The sequence below is a fragment of the Typopeltis vanoorti genome, chromosome 13, assembly GCF_054136105.1.
Source record: "Typopeltis vanoorti isolate ZY-2024b chromosome 13, IOZ_Tvanoo_1.0, whole genome shotgun sequence".
NCBI classification, from domain to species: domain Eukaryota; kingdom Metazoa; phylum Arthropoda; class Arachnida; order Uropygi; family Thelyphonidae; genus Typopeltis; species Typopeltis vanoorti.
The window spans coordinates 115630353-115653097 of record NC_143561.1 but is presented as its reverse complement, the minus strand read 5'-3'; the positions used below and the strand labels follow the sequence as shown (position 1 = coordinate 115653097).

At 37.1% G+C, this 22745-nt stretch overlaps 1 protein-coding gene across 1 annotated transcript in view; it reads right to left on the bottom strand.

Moving 5' to 3' along the window:
- Positions 1–22745, bottom strand: part of LOC150100485 (sodium/hydrogen exchanger 9-like) — a 481199-nt gene that overhangs the window by 184265 nt on the left and 274189 nt on the right. The window contains exon 13 of the mRNA XM_090402508.1: positions 5634–5787. Within this exon, the coding sequence (XP_090258634.1) occupies positions 5634–5787 (154 nt within the window). The remainder of the gene's footprint in view (positions 1–5633; positions 5788–22745) is intronic.

The following is a 22745-nucleotide window of genomic DNA, read 5'->3' as shown; positions in this document are numbered from 1 at the left end:
ACGAAGTTTCACAATCTAACAATGAGATTATATTACATGGGAAAGAAAATTTCGCTGTGAACACTTTTAATTTCATTTGCGATAAGCTATTTTGGAAATTAATGAAAGAACAAAAATTTATTTCGACATATTAGATATATTTGACATTTTTTTGAAGGAAGATATAGATCAAGACAAGTCCAAGATTAGTATTGATAAAATTTTACAAATTTATGGGACTGATATTGATCCAGAAAAATTCACCGATGAAGTTAAGTAATTTTTAATAATGATAAAGGAAGAAAATTCTTCAATTAAAAATATGTACAACTTTATGAACGATGGGTTAAGGTCTACTTTTCCTAATGCAGAAAATATTTAAAAAATATTTTTCATGATGCCTATTTCAAATGCAAGTGCTGAACGCCCATTTTCAGTGTTGAAACGAATAAAAAAATATTTAAGAAGCAACTTGCACCAAAATAAAACAAGTGACCTGTCGTTATTATGCATTGAATCAGATGTAATGGACTCTATCAATTATGATGACATTATAGATATATTTGCTAAAACCAAAGTCAGAAAAAAACTTTTAGTTATTAATTTTTTTATTTAAATTTGATTTGAACTGATTTATTTTTATACTTTTTTAAAATGTAAATATATGTATACCAGTGTTGCATTGTGTTATTAAAATGAGTTATTATGGAAATGTTGACTTTTATTTTCAATAAACTAAAATAATGCTTATTTTTGAGGACTTCAAAATGATGTTGCACCTTGGGCCTCCAAAAGTATAAGTGCGGCCCTGCATATACACATGAAGTTCCGTAAGTCTGCATCCCTTTATCCACAGCTCATCATAGAGCATATTTTCAGTGGTGGCGTATCCATAAAAATTGGACAAAACACCAATGGACTAATGTGCTCTTTACAGATGAGTCATTTTAGCCTTTCCTCCAATTCTAGATGATACTTGATTTGGTGTGAAAGTGGCACTGCTTACCATTGCAAGAATGTTCTTGAAAGGGATAAAATGTGGTGCTAGGGTCATGGTGTGGGAAGGCATTATGTTTAATGGACACATCAATCTTCAAGTGCTGGAAAAAAGGACTATGAATTACATGCTAATGTCCAAACCTAAACAACTTCAGGTGAACAATAATGCAAAGAAGATCTTCAACATCATGTCCGATTGTTCCATAGCACTGTAGGCAAAGAATTCAATTTGATGGATGACAATGCCACACCACATCGTACACAAGCAGTGGAGATACCGAGTGGCCATCCCCCCCCCCAGATCTCAACCCAATAGAACACATTTGGGATGCAATAGGGAGACACATTGCTGCTTAAAATTCCCCCTCCAGAAAACAAAGCCTTATCCTTGTTCTGAAGGAGAAGTGAGCAAGTTTGCCTCAAGAACTCCTGAATCATATCATGCATCATCACATCTGCAACACTTTCTGTAAGCACTGTACATTAATTCCTTAACTACATCTTTAGGAAATATGTAAGTTTTACCAAAAATGCATTGAAGTTAATTTGTGCGAAATTTATAACACATTTTTTGTGTAATATATTAATTTATTAGTATGCTGGAAATCAATTTTTGTTCACGATTGACTGTAGAAAATATTTTCATATACAGGTAAAAATGTAGTTCATCCTTAGCTTTTGGATGCCAGTGTGTGTATGTATTATACAGGGTGTTCGGGATAAATTTGACATATTTATAATTAATTATATTTTTCCGTAAGTTACATGTATTAACACACACTTCTCTTCATTTAAAAGTTTGGACCCTTCTTCATTCATATACAAGATGTCAGAAAGGATGGATAGCTGGAACCCACCTGAATCATGGAAGAGAATAACTTGTATCATGATGATTCGTGCCCGCCATCAAAATAAGGATATTACGACTGCTGCCCAATGCTCCCTGAATACAGTAAAAACAATCAGGCATGAACTAGAGACTTGCAATGGTGACTACGAGGATGTAGCAAGAAGAAAGATCCCTAGCAGACGATCTGATTGCGTTCGTACAGCAGAATTCCTCGCAAATCTGCAGGAACAGGTGTTGAAGAACCCTGGCATTGGAATTCGGGCTTTGTTCGTGGAGTTGCTAACTGTAGTCAAGCCCTGGATAACAAGGGTAGCCAATGGTAGGCCGTATGTATGGCAGCAGGATTCGGCCCCTTGCCACACCTCTGGGAAAAGTCAAAAATGGTTGTCTGAAAATTTCTACGACTTCACCAGTCCAAATGTTTGGCCTCCAAACTCCCCAGACCTTAACCCCATGGATTATTTTGTATGGGGCGCAGTTGAAAAAGACACCAATCGCACTTCCAGTAATACAAAAGCCCAGTTAATGGATAAAATTAAAACAGTTTTTGCGGCCCTTCCCAGGGAGACTGTAGCATCAGCTTGTTCGAGGTTCCGAAGCAGAATTGAAGCTGTGATCGATGCTAATGGTGGTTATTTTGAGTAAATCTTGTTGATAGTATTGTAATTAACTCTGCCTGTAATGTTTTTTTGTCAATTCATTAAATTTAATAGATACAAAGAAGATTTTCTTTTTCCTTACGAAACTGTCAAATTTATCCCGAACACCCTGTATATACCGTATATGTTGGCATATAGGACAACAGGCATGTATAAGACGAGGCCTAAATTTTGAGCTATTTTTTAGTTTTAAGCTTATGTCGGTTGTATAAGACGACCCCCCCCCTTCATATTCTTATTGCTTGTATTAATGCAACATTAGGTATTGTTGTTATATCCATTATTTTTTTTGTATAGCATAGATTTATTATTTACATGAATTACCCTAATTAAAAGTGATTATCCCCAATTTTAATTAATTATTAATTTTGCATTTTTTGTTAAATTTTAGGAGTACTAAAATTTTTATCATTTAAAATCATGGAACCAGCAACAAAACGAAGGAAGTATGCAGCTCGATTTAAAATAAGGGTAATTGAAATGGCAAAGCAAAACTAATAACTGTGCTGCTGCACGAAAGTTTGACATAACCGAGAAGATGGTAAGAGAATGGAGGAAGAAAGAAGATATTTAAAAAAATTGCAAAAGAAAAAATGTACGATGAGAATGGGGATCACCTGATGGCTGCAACTGGAAAATCACGTTGCAGAATGGGTATTCGAACAAAGGCAGAATGGTTATCTTGTTACAAGAAATATGATTACAGCATATGCACTAAAATAGTCAAGATTGAATTCGGATGAAACTTTAGAATTTCAAGCCAGTTCAGGATGGTGTAATCATTTTATGAACAGATAAAATCTGGTATTATGACAAAAAACGAAAATTGCTCAAAAACTACCAGCAGATCTTGACCACAAACTTATTATTATTATTTGACACCTCCAGGGAGTCCAAAGACTCATCGAGGGAGAGTGTGCCAACAGCATCGAACGATTGGCCCCCTTCCAACTACTAACCACGCTCAACCTTACTTAACTGAGCCATTAGTAGCAGAGGCTCTACCAATCGACCAACCTTTGCTGGCTTTATATAATAAATGTATAATAAATTTGCCGGCTCCATAATAAATGTATGGAAACTTACCAGTTTCCATACATTTATTATTCAGTTGAGACAAGAACATAAATTTCTATTGTCAAATATTGGAAATATGGATGAAACTCCTATGAGCTTTGATATTATTATTATTATTACCCAAGACCCCATGGAGTCAAAGACTCATATAGGAGGTCCGGTCCTTTTATCATGCAGCTTATAATACCGTGATTTAAACATACTCAAATTCTCTGCAGATACCACACTCTCAGGCAAGGCATTCCAGTCATTCACAACTCTGCATGAAAAAAACCTGCTTCTCACTCCCCTACTCACACCCTCCTTAAAAAGCTTCAAGGGATAACCTCTGGTTCTCCCCTGATCTCTTTCTGTAGAACCTCTCCAGCATTGATCCTATAACAACCTCTTAATAACTTGTAGGTCTCTATCATATCTCCCCTCCTCCTCCTGTCCACCAGACTCTGCAAGTTGCATCTTCTCAATCTTTCCTCATACTCGACATTCCAGATATTAGAAACTACATTATCAGTCACCTCTGGACCCTTTCCAACATTTCTTCATCCTTCTGAAAACCAGGTGACCAAATCTGGGCATAATAGTCCATGTGTGGCCTAATCAAAGCCTTATACAATGGAACAAGAATCTCCCTACTTCTACAAGTCAGTGTCCTCTGCATCATTCCTGGAAACCTTTGTGTTGTCTTCACAATTTTGGCTATGTGTGTCCCCTAAATTTCAGATCCTTATCCACTATCATCCCAAGATCTCTTATTTCCTCCACCTCCGACAACATATCCTCACCAAGCATAAATTCTGCATCCCATTTTTGTTTTCCAAATTTTAAAATCTTACACTTTGCAACATCGAACTCGCATCCCGATTCCAGTGCCCAATCACTCAATTTATTCAAGTCTTCCTGCAAGGCCACTGCATCCTCTCTACTCCTCATGACTCGTCCCAACTTTGCATCATCTGCAAACAACTGAATATCTCTATCCAAATCTTCACCAATATCATTAATATAAAAGTTAAACAGTAATGGCCCTAAAACAGACCCCTGAGGCACACCACTAGTAACTTTCCTTTTCCTGGATATCGCTCCTCCATACACAATTTGTTGATACCTATCAGATAGCTAGTCTCTAATCCAATATCCAGCCCCATCTACTCAAGTTTGACTATCAACTTATCATGTGGTAATCTAATAAACGCCTTTGCAAAATCTAATTATATTACTGTGTATCCTTCTCTTCTGTCCATGGAGGCAGTCACCTTATTTAATCTGCTTTTTGCTGTGGTTTTTCTACCTTTTAAGTCTGTGAAGGATACTGATTTCTTTTCTCATTTCTTTACTATATGCTTTTCAGATCACATTGTGATTTCACTACTTTTTAGTAAATAGCAGTAAAATATTGGTAAGGTGCTTACTTCTTTTCTTTTTGTGACTTATTTTATCTATTTTCTCAAGAGGCACAGTGTTCATGGGCACTGAGGACCTCATGAAAGTCCAGTAATGTATTGTGTTATCCCATCTAGAGCTTTGCTACAGTTTTTTGCTGGTAGATATCCTAGTTCGGCAATGAGGTAGATCCTGTCTATTCAATCCTGCCAATATGACAAATTGTTGTCATAGTAGAAAAATTAATTTCTTTTTCAAAAAAACAAAAAACAAAAAAACAATAGACTTTTCAGAAAGTTATGATTTGCTCTTAGCAAATGGAACTTTTATTCAGGTACTTTTCTTTTTATGAAATGCATAGTGCTAGGATGTCCATAAGAACATGTCCAATTATTATTCTCAAATAATTAGTATTGCTGGCATGAAGAATTTATAGTCATTTCATTAGTGTGCAGAAAAACTGCAGTTACTTGATGAATTCAGAAAATTAATTTAATAACAATACATAAAAAAGGATTATCACATGAACTTACGGAATCCCAAGCCAAGCTAGCAGTTGTGTGGTACAGCCTCCGCACACTATCACAGTTACTATGGCAATTAGTGACGTAGTTGTCAGCATTAAATGCCGTTGGTCAGATAATTAATTTAATAACAATACATAAAAAAGGATTATCACATGAACTTACGGAATCCCAAGCCAAGCTAGCAGTTGTGTGGTACAGCCTCCGCACACTATCACAGTTACTATGGCAATTAGTGACGTAGTTGTCAGCATTAAATGCCGTTGGTCAGATAACGTGTTTCGAATTGCTAATGCAAATGCCATGGCTCCACGGAGACCTTAATGATAAAAAAGAATGCGCTGATATTTGCAATTGGTTATGCTAACATATTAAACTACAATAACAGCAATTACATTCCTCCCCAGGAATGGGTTAAGCCAAATAACTGAACTTGCTCAGTAAGAGACTGAGACTCCAAATATTAGCATGAACTTGTCTTATACTTACCAAAAGTGACAGTTATGAAGAAATTAATGTTATTTAGTAATGAATAAAATTATTAAATTTACCATTATATATTTAAAATTTTATACACACACACACACACAGTGGTACCTTGAAATACAAGTGCCCCAACATACGAGTTTTTTGAGATACGAGCCATCACCAGGTCGATTTTTTGCCTTGAGCTACGAGCCAGAATTTGATATACGAGCCTGCTTCGGTGATGTCACAACAACCACTCTGCTCAGATTCCCAAGTCTTGCACATGTTCAGTTCACATGTTTACCTCACCGCAGAAGTATTTCTGTCATGTTGAGTTTTAATTTTGTGGTTTTTTTGTATGTACAGTTATTTAGTTAATTTTTTTCGTGTAACCATAAGTCCAAAGAAGGTGAGTGTAAAGAACAGTGGTGAAAAAAGGAAAAAGGTGATATCCATGGAATTAAAGCATGAGATAATAGACAAACATGAGCAAGGCGTAAGAGTAAAAGACTTGGCAACGCAGTACGATCGCACTACTTCTACGATATGTACTATTCTGAAGCAGAAGGACTCGATAAAGGCTATAACTCCAGCTAAGGGCATTAAAATTATTTCAAAGCTACGCAACTCTGTCCATGAAAAGATGGAGAACCTGCTGATATTTTGGTTGACAGGGAAGCAGCTCGCAGGAGACACTGTGACAGAGACTATAATTTGCGAGAAGGCACGGGCCATTTATGCAGATTTGCTGCAGCAGACCCCAGATACTTCAGCACAGGAGGCTTCACAAGAGTAGTTCAAAGCCAGCCGTGGGTGGTTTGAAAATTTCCAAAAAAGGACCGGCATTCACTCCGTTGTCAGGTATGGTGAGGCAGCTGAGGAATTTGTAAAAACCTTTGCTGAATTGATCGAAGCCAAAGGATACATCCCCCAACAAATTTTCAACTGTGACAAGACAGGGCTCTTCTGGAAGAAGATGCCAAGCAAAACTTACATAACGGCAGAAGAAAAGAAGATGCCAGGTCACAAGCCCATGAAGGATAGGTTGACCCTCGCACTGTGTGCAAATACGTGTGGCGACTGCAAGATCAAGCCGCTGCTCGTATACTACTCAGAAAACCCCAGAGCCTTCAAGACACATAAGGTTTTAAAAGAAAAACTGCAGGTTATTAACATATTAACAAACCCAAAGCCGTGGATCACCAGGCAGTTTTTTGTGCAGTGGGTCAACTTGGTCTTTCGTCCTGCCATTAAGGAATACCTTGAGGTCAATGACTTACCCCTGCAAGCCCTTCTTGTCCTTGATAATGCTCCTGCCCACCCACCAAACCTTGAGGACGACATCCTTGAGGAGTTCAGCTTTATAAAGGTTCTCTACTTTCCACCCAACACCACTCCTATCCTACAGCCCATGGACAAAAAGGTGATCTCCAATTTCAAGAAACTTTTTACCAAACACGTTCCGACACTGCTTTGAGGTTACGGAGAGCACAAACCTCACCCTTCGAGAGTTCTGGAAGGACCACTACAACATTGCCATATGCCTCAAAATTATTGATATGGCCTGGCAGGGTGTTACAAAAAGGTCCTTGATCTCTGCATGGAAAAAGCTGTGGCCTGAGGCTGTGGTTGAAAGGGACTTTGAAGGATTTAGATCTGAACAGGAACTGCTGGAGGAGATTGTGTCCCTCGGAAAGTCCATGGGCCTAGAGGTGGATGAGGGAGACGTTGAAGACCTTGTCGCCGCACATTCCGAGGAACTGACGAAGGAGGAGTTGACGGAACTACACACGCAGCAACATACGGAGGTTCTGCAGGAGATTGGTACAACTGCAGAGGAGGTTATCTCTTCAAGTGAGATAAAGAAAGTGTTGGCAATGTGGGAAAAAGTTTCGGACTTTATTGAAAAGAAACACCCTGAAAAAGTTGCAACTGGTCGTGCATCGGCGCTATTTAATGACACTTGCCTAACTCATTTCAGAAACATTCTAAAAGGGAGGAAGAAACAAAGCTCCTTGGACAAGTTTCTATTGAAACGCCCTGCAGATGAAAGTGATGAAAGCATGGCAAAAAAGAAAAAACTAGTGAAGAAGAAAATTAAGTTAAGCAAAAGTGAAGTGAGAGAAAAAATTAATACCATACGCTAACCGGCTCTGCCAACATCTGTTTATTTCTTTAGATTCTCTTTTACATATATGCATGTATGTACAGTATTTGGTTTTATTTTATTTGTATACAATATTTGTTAATTATAAATATATTATTATAAAAAAATTGGAGTGGGTTTTTTTGGGGGGCTGGTACGAATTAATCTCATTTTAATTAATTTCAATGGGGAAAATTGATTTGAGATATGAGCATTTTGACTTATGAGCTCGTTCATGGAATAATTAAACTCTTATCTCAAGGTACTACTGTATATATATAGACAGCGGTTGCTAGTGTCGCAAGAGAATAGCATTATGTAAAGAGGGTTCCTGTTTCAGATAAGTTTTTTGAAGTAATTAATAGTATATAAGTGTGTGTTCATGAGTATGATTTGCTGTAAAAGTTTGGTGCTTGCAGTGTTATTAGTGTGTGGGAATTTTTGCTTAAGTTTATTTATGAATGCATTGAAATTAGAGCTTGGTATAGTAACCAGTGAAGGAAAGATGGTGGTCTTTGTCCATGCAGGAATTCAACTTTGATTTCAGTTGTTTTCATGAAACAGGTACATGTACTTGTTTGATTACATAGATAAACTGCAGATATTTAAGGAGGATGGAAGGAGGATGTGTGTGAAGTGTGAACTGAATGAGAACTTGATGAGTGTTAATATGTCGATGCCACGAGGAAGATGAGTGCTCATTTCATAGAAAAGGACTGTGTAAAAGAGCACCAAAAATGTTAAAAAAGAGAACAAGCGATCTGAAAAACTTAACAATCGATGGTAAGAAAGAAAGAAAGCGATGCGAATGTGGCAGAAGTTAAAAAACAAAGTGCAGTTAAAGAAAAGGTGGCGAGCAGCAGTGACTGCAAACAAGTGTATAATGGCTGGCAATAAAATTGATAGAATGAATGAGAACAAAAGTGTGATTTGCAAGGTTCAAAAGTTCAAAAGAATGAATGACAGTGAAATTGTGATGCAAAATTCAAAAGCTGAGTTGGGTAAGATGAGACGAGATGAAATGGATGTGGAATGAAGTTAAGAGAATTCGAGATATGTATGGAATAGTGAAAATGATGAAAACAAATAATGTTGGTATAAAAGAATAAAGACCCGCAAGTGGCATTGTATGACGATTCAATTATTAAAGGTGTGCTGTATGAGAGAATGCACAAAGTATGTTTTACTGGAGGTAGAATAAGTGGAGTGATTGAGGCATTATATATGAGAAGTAAGACAGCAAAAGCAGTTGGTAGTTGTAATAGGTACAAATGACTTGGATATCAGGAGATTGTTAAGACGGATAAAAGAGAATATCGTGATAGGAAAAGTAGTAAGCATGTTGCCAGGTATGACAGTAGTGAGATGAGATAGAGAGCAAGGATTACGAATGATATGTTAGCTGAAATGTGTGAGGAGAAAGGAGTGCAGTTTGTTAATGTGTAGAATAAGTTTGAAGGATGAAGTGAACTGTATAGGAGCAATGCACTGCATTTGAGTGGCTTGTGGTGTGAGTCACTTGGAGAAACTGATGCTAGAAGGTAGAGAAGAGAGTCCAGAGAATTAATTCTGATCAAGTGGGAAGAGATATGGAAGAATGGGAGAGTAAGACAGGAGAGACTAAAGATGTGGTTATGAATGAAGAAGTTAGTGGCATGAGTATAGAGAATGAGAGAACAGGTGTGCAAGACAGACAAGGAAACAGGGAGGCTCAGGGTGAACAGGGAAAACAGTGTGAGAAAGGTAGATGCTCCAAGAGGATGCAAATACATGTGTGGACAAAAAGGGAAGGGAATGACCTGGTGACAAGGGAAAACAGTTGGATTTGAACAAGGTTCTAAAACGAATAAGGAGAAAAGAAATGGTTCCAGTTAAGCATGGAGAAGTCACATCAAACAAGTGGTATCAGTGGAACTAGCTATAGATCCAGGAATAAGATGCTGTGTTTGTATACAAATGGTAGAAGTGTAAGAAACAAGGCTGCATTAATTGAGTCTGTTCACCCAAAAATGGTTGGAATATGTGAGACATGGTTGGATGAGCATGACATCCTGACAGGAATAAAGGTGGAAAGGTATGATGTGTTTTGTGAGGCTAGAAAGGATAAAAAGGGACAGGGAATGCTACTGATGATAAAGAAAGAGTTATGTCCATACAAAGTAGAGATGCAAGAGGGAAATAGTTCCAGTAGTTTTGAGGCAGTAAGGTGTGAGATAGAGGTGAACAGAATGAAATACTTGGTTGGATGTTGTTATAGACCTGGTAATGTGGATGGTAGTGACTATGAAATGTATAATCAAATTAGCCAAGTAAATAAGAAAAGGGTTATCATTATGAGCTATTTTAATTATGGCAATATAGATTGGGATGATGAGATAGCAACTGGAAGTAAAGAAAATGAGTTTCTTTAGTTTTTGAGGGACAGCTACCTCAGAGAGTATGTAACAGAGGGCACACAATTATTGAGGATCTTGGATTTGATAATTTCATCAGAGGATGTAATTATAAATGAGGTGTCAAATCACTCTCCAGTTGGTGAGAGTGACCATGAAGTGATTATCTGGGTGGTTGCCAGCAGTGTGAGGACCTCTGTGAGAAAAGGGTATATGTGGAACTACAAGGCTGGGAATTATGAGGAGCTTAGGAGACATCTTGCAGGTGTAGTATGGAATGAGGAGTTAGCTGGAAAATAGATCAATGCAGCTTGGGTGCTATTCAACAACTACCTAGTAGAAGCAATATCTAAATGTATTCCAAGGGTCAGAAGGTTAAATAAGGTAGGTGTGAAATGGATGAATGAAGTGAATGAAGTATATAACAGCATCAATGTGTGAAGGTATTCTGAAGGCCAAAAGACTGAATAAAGTAGGTGTAAAATGGATGAATGAGGGGCATAAGTATGAAATATGGAAGAAGAAGAAGGTACTTTGGAAAGAGTACAAGTTTAATAATGGAAATAATCAGTTACATGAAGAGTATAAAGAACAAGACTCAGTTAGTATGGAAAACAAAAGTGTAGTATGAGTAGATATCTAAAGCATAAAGCAGATAATCTTGCCACATATCAAAAAAAACTCTAATTTTTTTTAGATATGTGTCAAGTAGAAGGATGAATGATCATGGTAAGATGATGTTAATGGATGATAAATGGAAGAATGGTAACTGCTGCAGAAGCCATTGTTGAGGTATTCAGTGATCAATTTATAAGGGTGTTTCATCCTGATCAGAGTGGAATCACAAGGAATTTAAGTGTAGAGGACATAGGATAGGATGGTGTAATTGTGAGTGTGCAGAAGGTATTTGAAGAAATAAATAACCTTGATGTCAATAAGGTGATAGGATTTGATGCCATATCACCACACATCTTAAGGGAATGTTCCAGGGAATTGGCATGCCTGTTTAATAATAAGAATTTTACAACAGGACAGGTTCCAAAGGAGTGGGGGAAGGGTGAAATTGTTCCACGGCTGTAGCTTCAAATTATAGAGGCCAATTTGTATATTTGGAGTTGTGGTGAAGGTACTGGAGAGATTGGTGAGAGGTAGGATACAGAAATGGGTTGATGACAATAGTATTCTCTATGGTTATCAGCTTGGGTTTTGTTGAAGGCAGATCATGTTTTACTAACTTATGTACTATAACATGGTGACAAATACGTTGGACAGGGGAGATGCATATACAGTGGTGTACTTAGATTTTGCAAAAGCTTTTGATAGACTGCCACACGACAAGCTGTTAAATAAATTGAAACAAATGGGATTAGATACCAGACTTACCAGATTGACTGGCTGTAAGATAAATATCAGAAAGTTGTATATGGGGTGCAGTATTCCAAAAGAGGAAGATCACTAGTGATGTTCTGCAGGTGTCAGTTTTGGGACCATTGTTGTTTAATTTGTATGTTAATGATATTGGGATGGGTTTAACTAGTGATCTGCAGCTGTTTGCAAATGATGAAAATTGGGGAGAGCAATGCAGAGTCAAGCAGGTCTTATAGGAGGACTTGAATAGATTGCATGAATAGGTAGGTAAGCGGAACTCTCAGTTCAATGTTGCAAAGTGTGAGGTTTTGAGATATGGTAAGCAGTGATGGGATGCAAAGCATACACTTGGTAGGGAAACTTTAAAGTAGAGTAGAGTAGATGACAGACCTCGGAGTAATGGTGGACAAGGAACAGAAATTTAGGGTCCACACCGCACAAATTGTGAAGACATCACATCACATCAGATCAGATAATGACAATGATGTGAAAAATCCTGACATGCAGAAATAAAGAGGTTATGATGCCATTGTATAAGGCCTCAATCAGGCCTCATATGGATTTTTGTGCACGGATTTGATTGCTGGGTTATCATAGTGATGAGGATATGTTGGAAATGGGCCTGGGAAGATTTACAAAGGTGATCAGTGGTCTTTGGAATGTGGAGTATGAGAACAGATTGAGCGAGTTGCATCCTGAATAGGGGAAGAGGGGGGGGAATGGATATGATCGAGACATATAAGCCAGTCAGGGATTGTTATCAGGTTGACATGGCAGAGATTTTTCATAGAATGGGAAAAGAACAAAAGGCCATCGCTGGAAATTGTATAAGAAAGGTGTGAGCAGAGGAGTGAGGAACAGGTTCTTGGCATGGAGACTGAGTGGAATGCATTGCCTAAGTGAGAATGTAGACACACTGAATCAGTTTAAGGCACATCTGGATGAGCATTGTGTGCAATAGTGGGTATCTCCCACAATGAGTCTCTGATTCCATAGAGTTCAGATGTTAATAATAATATTTTATGAATACAGAAAGAACAGAAAGGGATAGGGAAGAGATTTATGATAGTAAAGAAGTTGTTCCCATGCCAGATAGACATGCAAGAGGGAAATAGTCCCAGTGATTTTGAAGTGGTGCGTAGTAAAGGTGGATAGGATGAAATATTTTGTTTGATGTTACTATAGACCTTGCAATGTGGAGGGCAGTGCAAAGGAAATGTAGTGGCAAATTAATGTAGCAAAGGAAAAAAAAGTGATCATTATGAATAATTTTAATTATGGTAACATAGACTGGAATATGAGATGTGATCTGGAATCTGGAAGAGAATGACTTTCTCAAGTTTTGGATTAACAGCTACTTTAGGCAGTGTGTAACAGAGGGAACACGAGGTTAAAGGTCATTCATAAGTTGTTTTATAAATGAGGTGTTGGAATCTTCCTTCAGTTTATGAATGAATATGAAGTGATCACCTGGGTAGTGGCCAATGAAGACTTCTGTGATGAAGGGACTGTATATGTAACTAGAAGGATGGTGATTATGACAACTGACGAGACAGTTTGCAGCTATCTACAATGAGATCAATGCTGTTTAGGCCCTATTTCTAGCAGAGGCAATGGCTGATTATATCCCAAGGAAATGGATGAATGAATAGGTTAAGAATGCAAGCTGGATTAAGGAGACATTATGGAGGTAGCATAGCATGATTGGTAATAATCAGTTGCATGAGTACAAAGATTTCCTGCTTGGTAAGGATAGCAAAACTATGATAGCATGCAGCAAATAGCCATTGAGTCAAAAAAAAAAAAAAAATCCCAGAAAGTTATTTTGATAGGTAGCCAGTAAAAGAAAGAAAGACTACAGGAGGATGATACTGATTGGTGGAAACAACAGAACAATAACCATGTGGAAGATATAGTTGAGGTATTAAATGAACAACTCAGAAAGGTTTTTCATTCTCATGAATGTGACATCACTCAGAGTTCTTGAGTGTAGTAAGAAGGGAGGAGTAGATGATGGTGAGGAAACAGTAGGTATATAAGGAATTGAGTAAACTATTAATACCACAACAGGAATTGATATATATCACTGCATTTTAAGGGAATGTTCCAGAGAGATGATACTGCCATGATGTGTTCTTAAAAAAAAGATGAGTCTTACAATGAGTGAAATTTCAAAGACGACAAACTGTTCCTCTTCATAAGAGAGATGCTAAGACTGAGCCCAGTCTGTGCATCTGGAGTTGTGGTTAAATTGTTGGTGAGGTCAGTGAGACTAAGATCCTGATGAGCTGGGTTTGATAGCAGCACCCTTTTAGATAGACACACGGGTTTGCTAAAGGAAGATCATGTTTTAGCAATCTATTTACTTATTAGAGAAAGGTAACAAATGCATTGTATGAGGGAGATGAATGCATAGTGGGTTATTTAGATTTTGCAAAGTGATTTGATATGGTTGTCATATGACAAGTTGGTAATTAAACTAGAATGGTTTGGGTTGGATATCAATAAACTGTGGATAGGGAGCAATATTCCAGAAGAGGAAAGTCAGTGGTGTATCCCAAGGATCTGTTTTAGGGCTGCTGTTTTTTTTTTTTTTGTATGTCAGTGATATTGGGAAAGGTTTGAATAGGAACATGCAGTTCTTTACAGATTATGCAAAACTGGGAATAGAGCAGATGTTATAGGTTTACAAGGACTTGAATAGACTAGGTGAACAGCTGAGTAAGTGGAGTTGTCAGTTCCATATGGTCAAGTGCAAGGTTTTAAAATTTAAAGAGCAAAGATGGGCTTTGCAGAGTATAAAACTAGTGGAGATATCTTAAAGGAGGTACAGGAAATAAGAGATTTTGAGATGATAGTTGATAAGAATTCGAAATGTGGGTGACATATTGCTAAATTTGAGCATCCATAATTCAGCTTCTTTTTGTTTTAACAGTGCTCTTTGTTTGAAAAGACTTGAACTTGAATCCTGTGTAGGATGCAAAGAATCTTTATCAGTGTTGTTCAATTAAAGGAGAGAGTTAGCCAGTCTCATACAGAGGTGGAAGAGTTTTCATTTCCAGAAACTGATTTTTCATCCTACAAAACATGTAACCTGATTAGAAAAACACAATTTCCAGACAAGGCAGACATGATTAACTGCCTTATCAAAATACTGAAATGGTACAGAGAGCCCTTTCATTCTCTGATCCTATATGGATTACCATGAAGGATCAGAGAATCATAACATGATACCATGCCTCTGATCATATGCACTTAGCAGGTTCCAAATATGCAAACTTATTTGATAGTGACCAGACCATTGAACCTAACATGAAAAAGAAGATGAGAGATGACACTGCAAAATTCAAGGACAATTATAGTAATGATGCAGACATGTACAAGAAGAAATAAGAAAATTATGGTTCAATTATACAAGACCTTGATCAAGAGACATGGATTGTCACAAGGTGACAATCCATAAAGGATCAGAGAATGTAAGAGTTCTCTGTACCATTTCAGTATTTTGAAAAGGATCCAAAGACAAGTGACTAAAGTGGTTTCTTGTCTCTGGAATTCCAAGTATGAAGAAAGACTAAGGTAATCTTTTGGCACATACACAAATGAGCGATATTGTGATTTTAATATTAATAAATGCAAGGTGCTGCAATAGCAGAGATATAAGTTTGCATATTGTATTGGTGCTTTAGGAGGTGGATGAGATTCAGGAGTTTGAAATGATGACTAAGAGGGCTAGGAGAACACATTGCAAGTGTGGAAAAGATTACACATTGTATTGCTGCTATGATAAGCACACTAACATGTAGGGATAAGGAGGTGGTGTTGCTACTATATGAGACATTGGTCAGACCACACATGGATGACTGCTCAAATTTGGTCATCCAGTTTACATTCTGATGTGGAAATACTAGAGGATCCAGAGATCTGGAATGTTAGTTATGAAGACAGTTGAGGGAACGTATATAGCAGAATTAGGTGACTGGTGTGAAGAGTAGTTTTTTTTTTTTTTTTTTTTTTTACAAGAAGAGAGAGAGAGGGTGTGTGTGAAACTCACTCCCATAATGTATGTTGTGACTGTGAAGAGAGAGTAAATGATTTCAATGTTCACTACAATATTATTATTATTACCCTAAGACCCCATGGAGTTAAAGATCATCTAGGATATACATTTTGCTAATTAAGTAGGCCTTTCATGATGAGTATACTGATTCCATTATGGTTATTGCAATATCATTGTCAAATTCCTGAGATATACCTTCAGGTGTATAAGATATTATTCTTGATATTATTATTACTCTAACAGTCCATGGAGTCAAAGACTCATCTAGGAGGTCCCTTTGTCATACACAGAACTCATCATACCATGCCTTAAACACATTCAAATTCTCTGCAGACATCATACTCTCAGGCAAGCCATTCCAATCATTTCACAAATCTCCAAGCAAAAAACCTGCTTTTCACCACCCTCCTTATAGAGCTTCCAGGGATGACCTCTTGTTCTTAACCATTTTGTGAAAAACCTCTTAAACACTGATCCTATAAGAATCCCTTATCAACTTGTATGTCTCTATCATATTACCCCTCTTCTTATTCTGTAAATTGCATCTTTTCAACCTTTCCTCATATTCAACATTTCAGAGATCAGAAACTACCTTAGTCAGTTGCCTCTGGATCCTTACCAACATCTCTTCATCCTTTTGAAAACCAGGTGACCAAATCTGTGCTTCATGCGTGGCCTAATCAAAGCCTTATACAATGGAACAAGAATCTCCTTAAGTCTACAAGTCAGTATCCTCTGCATTATTCCCAGAATTTGTTGTGCTGTGCTCACAATTTTGGCAATATGTCCTCTAAATTTTAGATCGTTATCAACCATCACCTCCAGATCTCTTATTTCCTCTGCCTCCAACAACATATATCCCCACCAATTCTACATTCCATCTTTTATTCAAAATTTAAAAACCTCACATTTCACAACACTCAACTGTTATCCCCATTCTAGTGCCCAATCACACAGTCCATTCAATTCTTGTGAGTTGACAACATCTGCTCTACTCCTCATAGTTCATTCCATTTTACATCATCTGCAAACGAATGTATATCCCCATTCAAAATTTCCCCATTATCATTTACATGCAGGTTAAACAGCAGTGGCCCTAAAAACAGATGCCTGACACCCACCACAAGTGACTTTTCTCTTCTGGGATATAGACACAACTTGCTGATACACATTAGACAGTCAATCTCCAATCCAGTGCACTAGTCTAATATCCAACCTCATCTCCTCTGGTTTGACTATCAACTTATTCTGTGATAATCTATGAAAAGTGTTTGCAAAGTCTAAGTATACTACTGTGTATCCACTCCCAATGCTGCTGCCACCTTACTGTAATTTGTAAGTAGATTACTAAAACATGACCCTTCCCTTTAGCCAATCTGTGCTGTCCACATATATCCTTTCCTCACGGAAGTCCTCACATGCTTGGCAACCACCCAGATAATCACTTCATGGTCACTCTTGCAAATTAGAAGATTTGACACTTCATTTTACAATAACATCCTCTGGTGAGATGATCAAATCCAAGACCCTCAATCCTTGTGTGCCCTCTGTTACATATGGGAGGGGTCTAGAAAGTTCTGATAAACACCTATAACAAAAATGATATTAAAGCAACTGATATAACAACAAGAAAGAACACATCTTAAAACTCTTTAACCTCCATGTTTTATCAAATTGTAATAGTTTGTTATTTTCCTTTTAGGATATATAAGAAGACAAACAATTTTTGCTCTCTGTGTTTATCATAACTTTGCAGATCCCCACCCCTCATGCCTGAGGTAGTTTCCCCCCTCCAAAAAACTCATTTTTATTATTTTCAGTTGCTATGTCATCATTCTAATCTATATTGCTATAATTAAAATCACCCATGATTACTCCTTTTTCCAATTTGCTTTGCTAATCTCCTTATACATTTCCTGGTCAGTACCCTGCACATTATCAGGCTTACAGCAACATCCAATAAAGTATTTCATTCTATTCACCTCTATCTCACACCACACTGCCTCAAAATCATTATCATTATTTCTCCCTTGTATGGGCATAACTCTTTTTCTATCGTCAATAGCACTCCACCACCCTTTTTCCCTTTTCTATCTTCACAAAATGCATCATACCCTTCCATCTCTATTCCTTTCAGGATGTCATCCTCATTCAACCATGTCTCACTTATGCCAAGTATTTTTCAGTAAACAAACTCTATTAATACAATAATTTCATTTCCCTTGTTTCTGATACTTCTGGCATTCATATACAAACATAACAGCTCATTCCTGGATCTATAACAGTTTCAATGAAACCACTTATTAGATGTGGCTTCTTCATACTTTGAGCCATTTCTTTTTTTTCTTACTCGTTCCAAAATCCTCATCAATTATTCCAACTGTTTTCTGTACATTCCAAGTCATCCTCTTCCCTTTCTCTCTATACATACTTTTGCATCCTTCTGGAGCATCAGTTTTTCTCCTGCTGTAATCCCCTGTCCACTCTGAGTCTCCCCGTTTTTCCTGTTTGTCTTGCAAACTTGTTCTCTCATTCTCTACACTTATGCTATCATAAGCACCACTTCAATCTCTCTCCTATCTTACTCTCATTCTCTTTCACATAGCTGCTTACTTGTTCTCTTCTTACTTTCCATCAGCAGTCTCTCCAAATGACTCATATTCAAATGCAGTCTATCACTCTAATATATCATTATTATTATTATTATATGGCACCTCCAGGGAGTCCAAAGACTCATCGAGGGAGAGTATGCCAACAGCATTGAACGATTGGTCCCATTCCAACTACTAATCGCGCTCAAACTAGCTCAACTTTTTGCGAGCCATTAGTAGGAGAAGCTCTACCAATCGACCAACCTTTGCTGGCAAAATTTTCATTCCACAGCCAATAGTCCAATTCTTCCTTCAAACTCATTCCACACATTAATAAAGTCCTTTCTCTTCACACATTTCACCTAACATATCATTCATAATTCTTGCTCTCCACATTATCTCATCACTACCATACATGGGCATCACACTGACTACCTTTCCTATCGTACTATTATCTTTTATCCTTCTCAACAACATGACATGACCAGTATGCGGTGCATTGGCGGCTTCAATCTGACAATCAACATGCCACCAATCAAAAATCAAGAAACAATACACAGCCACATAGAAGAATAGAGACAATTATGCAGATAATTTTTTAAAAAGTTACTGATGTGGTTTTGATTTTTTTTAAAGAGTTTCTTGAAGTTGATTTATTGTAATATTATTTTGATAGTGTGTTTCTGCTATTTTGCTGTTGTAATATATTTATTTTTGTAAATTTTTCTTTTTTCTACAATTTATATATGTGTATGTGTGCGCGTGCATATGTGCATGCATGTTATATTAGGAAATGGAGCTGTTGTTTTTTTATGATGAATGTGTTGTATGTTGGGTGTGGCAGGAGTATGAATATCTTGGTGGGAGAATATGTGCAAGTATTTTGTATAGGCAAGTGTGCATGATAGTGTGCTATTTGAGGTGTGTGTGTGTGTGTGTTTTCTGAGATAGTGAGCTGGATATGTGAGTGTTTTTGAGGAGGCAGGTAGATTTTTTTTTTTTTTTTTTTTTTAAAGGTGTGAAGGTGAGTGTACATAAGGGTTCTCAAGGGACACAGATGTTTGATTCTTACTGCCCACATTTCTAATATTGTGTTTTTGGTTGTTTTCTGTTTGTAGTGGGGTTGTAGTCGTGGTCAGGTTAGCTCTCTCAGATATTGAAGCCTTCAAGAGCTAACCTGATCTTTTAAAGTCAGTATAACAAACAAATCCCATCGGTGAACAAAAAAATGAAAAAGAAGCCAGTATCAGAAACGTGAGCATCAAGACCAATATATTTGGAGATTAGGTGTTTTTGGTTCATTTCAACTGACAGAACTAAGGTGGATGACTTTGAAAGTGTTATATGAAGTGAAAAGACAAATCAAATGAACCGAAAACAGCTGATCTACAAATGTATTGATCACCAAAAACACAGGCACCAAGAATCAAACACCTCTGACTTGCAGCTCTCAAAATTAAACCATACATCCACCTTCCCTTCCTCAAAAAATACATCCACCCACCCAGCTTTCCCCTAAAAACATCCATCTGCTGGCCCATTGTGCCTGCCACCTAAAACACACCCACCTTTCCATTTACTTCAAAAAATTCAGTCCAAAATCCAAAAAAACACCCCCACCTTGTCCACCAGCTGAGAGACACCCACCTACCCTTTCCCCAGAATTTCCCAAACCTTGTTTCATAGTGTCCTTAGTGTCTCCGTAATTTTTCATGGTGTCCCTAGGCCAAAAGAAATAGATAGGACTGTTTATTAAGTTTATTATTATTAATAATAATTAATAATAATCCCAAACTGTGCACAGTAATGCACAGCTTGGGACCACTACCTTACCCCCAAAACAATACCATATACACCTGCTGCACACAACATCCTTAACAAGTATTATTACCAAGCATAGAATAATCTCGATATCAGTTTTAATAAGCAGTAGACAATTATAAAATTAATAATGGAAAAACTCACGTAAAAAGATTATTTAATAGTATAATTTTTCGCCTGTATGTCACAGGCACCTTCAGTACATTTTTAGCTCAAATCAAACAATAACTGACAATTCCAAAAAGCGCCACCTAAGTAGCTAATGTAAGATAACTAAAAAGGTCAATAAAATTTCCTAATTAAAAAAAAAAAAAATTATATATACAATAAAAAATTAGGAAAGATTAGCTAATTTATAAAGTACTATCTCCCATAAAGGAGAATAGACGTAAACCGGATCTGTTTAAGTCTGGAGTGAAGTAAAGTTTCACATATTTCTTTATAAAGCCGTTCCATGAGGAAATGACTTTTGTGACGTACTCTTGTCTTTTTCCAATGAACTTTCCAGTGAAGATGGCATGTTCCGTAAGTCCAGACTGTTCAGGTTTAAGGTATTGAATATAAGACTGGTGTTCTTCTAGCCGAATAGAAGAACTATTATAGAAGAAGACCTGCCTTCCTGTTTGTCTGAAATAAGACAATCCACAAGAGCAAGGAATTTGGTAGACACCTGGAAAATTAAGATGTGGAAACTTGTCCTTAGAAGTGAGAAAGGTGGAGATTTTTCTTTACGGTCGAAAGGCAACAAAAATATTTAGTGGTTTTAAAACCTTTGCTATACATTCACTAATGCCTTGTACATAAGGGATAGGAATGCGCATTATTTCTTCTGTATTTGAAAAGGACATATTAAAACTACTCAAAGCTCTTTTAATAAAGGAATTCTTATATCCATTAGATAGAAAGGAAGCAGTAATATATTACAGTTCTTTCTGTAAAAGATCGTTTGAAGAACAAAAGGAGTGGGCCCGATGAACCAGTGTTTTAATAGTTCCTGCCTTTTGATTGGAATGGCGATGAGATTCAGCATGGATATAATGGCCTGTATGAGTCTTCTTTCTATAGACTGAGAAACGTAGGTTACCATCTGGTTGACGAAGAATTAGAAGATCTCTAAAGGCTAACTGCTTATTTGATTCTACTTCTAGGGTAAACTGGATCCTAGGATGAAGTGCATTTAACCTAGTGAGAAACTGTTGAAGTTCATCAGAAGTGCCATTCCATACAGCAAAAATGTCATCAACATATCTGAACCAATGAGTAGATCTGGAAGAAATGTTGTCAAAGATACATTGTTCAATATGTTCCATAAAGAAATTGGAGATAGCAGAAGAAAGAGCATTGCCCATTGCTGTTTCTTCAATTTGTTGATACAACTTATTTTTAAAGCAAAAATAACCAGAATGTATTACAAAATCAAATAATTTTACAATGTCTGAAGGAAATTCCTGTTGCAGTAATTCAATGCTTTCAGATAAAGGAACATTTTTAAATAAAGAGACAACATCTAAACTGATCATGATATCCGAAGCATCCAAAAGAAGATTTGAAATTTTATTTTTGAAATCCAAAAAGTATCAGTTCTTCTAGTTGAAGAGGAGAGTAGATTTCATAAAAATTTTGAAATTTTGTAAGTGGGACAACCTATACAATCTACAACTGGCCTCATCGGAATGTCTGGTTTATGAACTTTCGGAAAACCATACAATCTAGGTGGATGACCGAAGATGAGAGAATTAAGTCTCTTCAATTGACTCCAGGTAGGATCCGATGTAAGAGGCCTATAAGTTGAATAGTCGTGGAGTAATAGAGACATTTTAATCTCATATTCCTTCCTATCTTGAATAACTACAGCCTTCCCTTTGTCAGCATTTGTAATAATTAAATTATTAGTCTTCAATGATTTCAAAGCTTTAAATTCAGAGTAAGAAAGGTTAGGACGAGGAGGCTTGGCATTAAAAAGAATTTTCGTACATTCAAAACATAACCTGTTATCTGTTTTTTGGGAAAAGGAATACCTCTGTCTATATTATGAAAAAAATCCATCAGAGGCAGCTTATTAGGCACAACGGTGAAATCATGTCCTTATGATAAAAAAAAAACGTTCACTGTCTGTTAGTGGACGTCCAGAAACATTGATGTCTACTTTATCTTTATCAATAACATTAGTACTGAATCTAGGCAAGCTGACCAGCGATTCAAACTTGTGTTTTAACTTATCACGAGAATCATTAAAGACCTTTAGATAAGAATTCAAAGATATGCGCAATCTTCTTCTTCTTCTGCAGCTTCTCCCACTTAAGTGGGGGTCACTGTTGATGATGAGTCTCCTCCACATCCTCTTGTCTTGGGCTGTCACCACATCCAAGTTCTTCATCCTCAAGTCCTCTTCTACTAACTCTCTCCATATCTTCTTTGGCCGCCCATGCT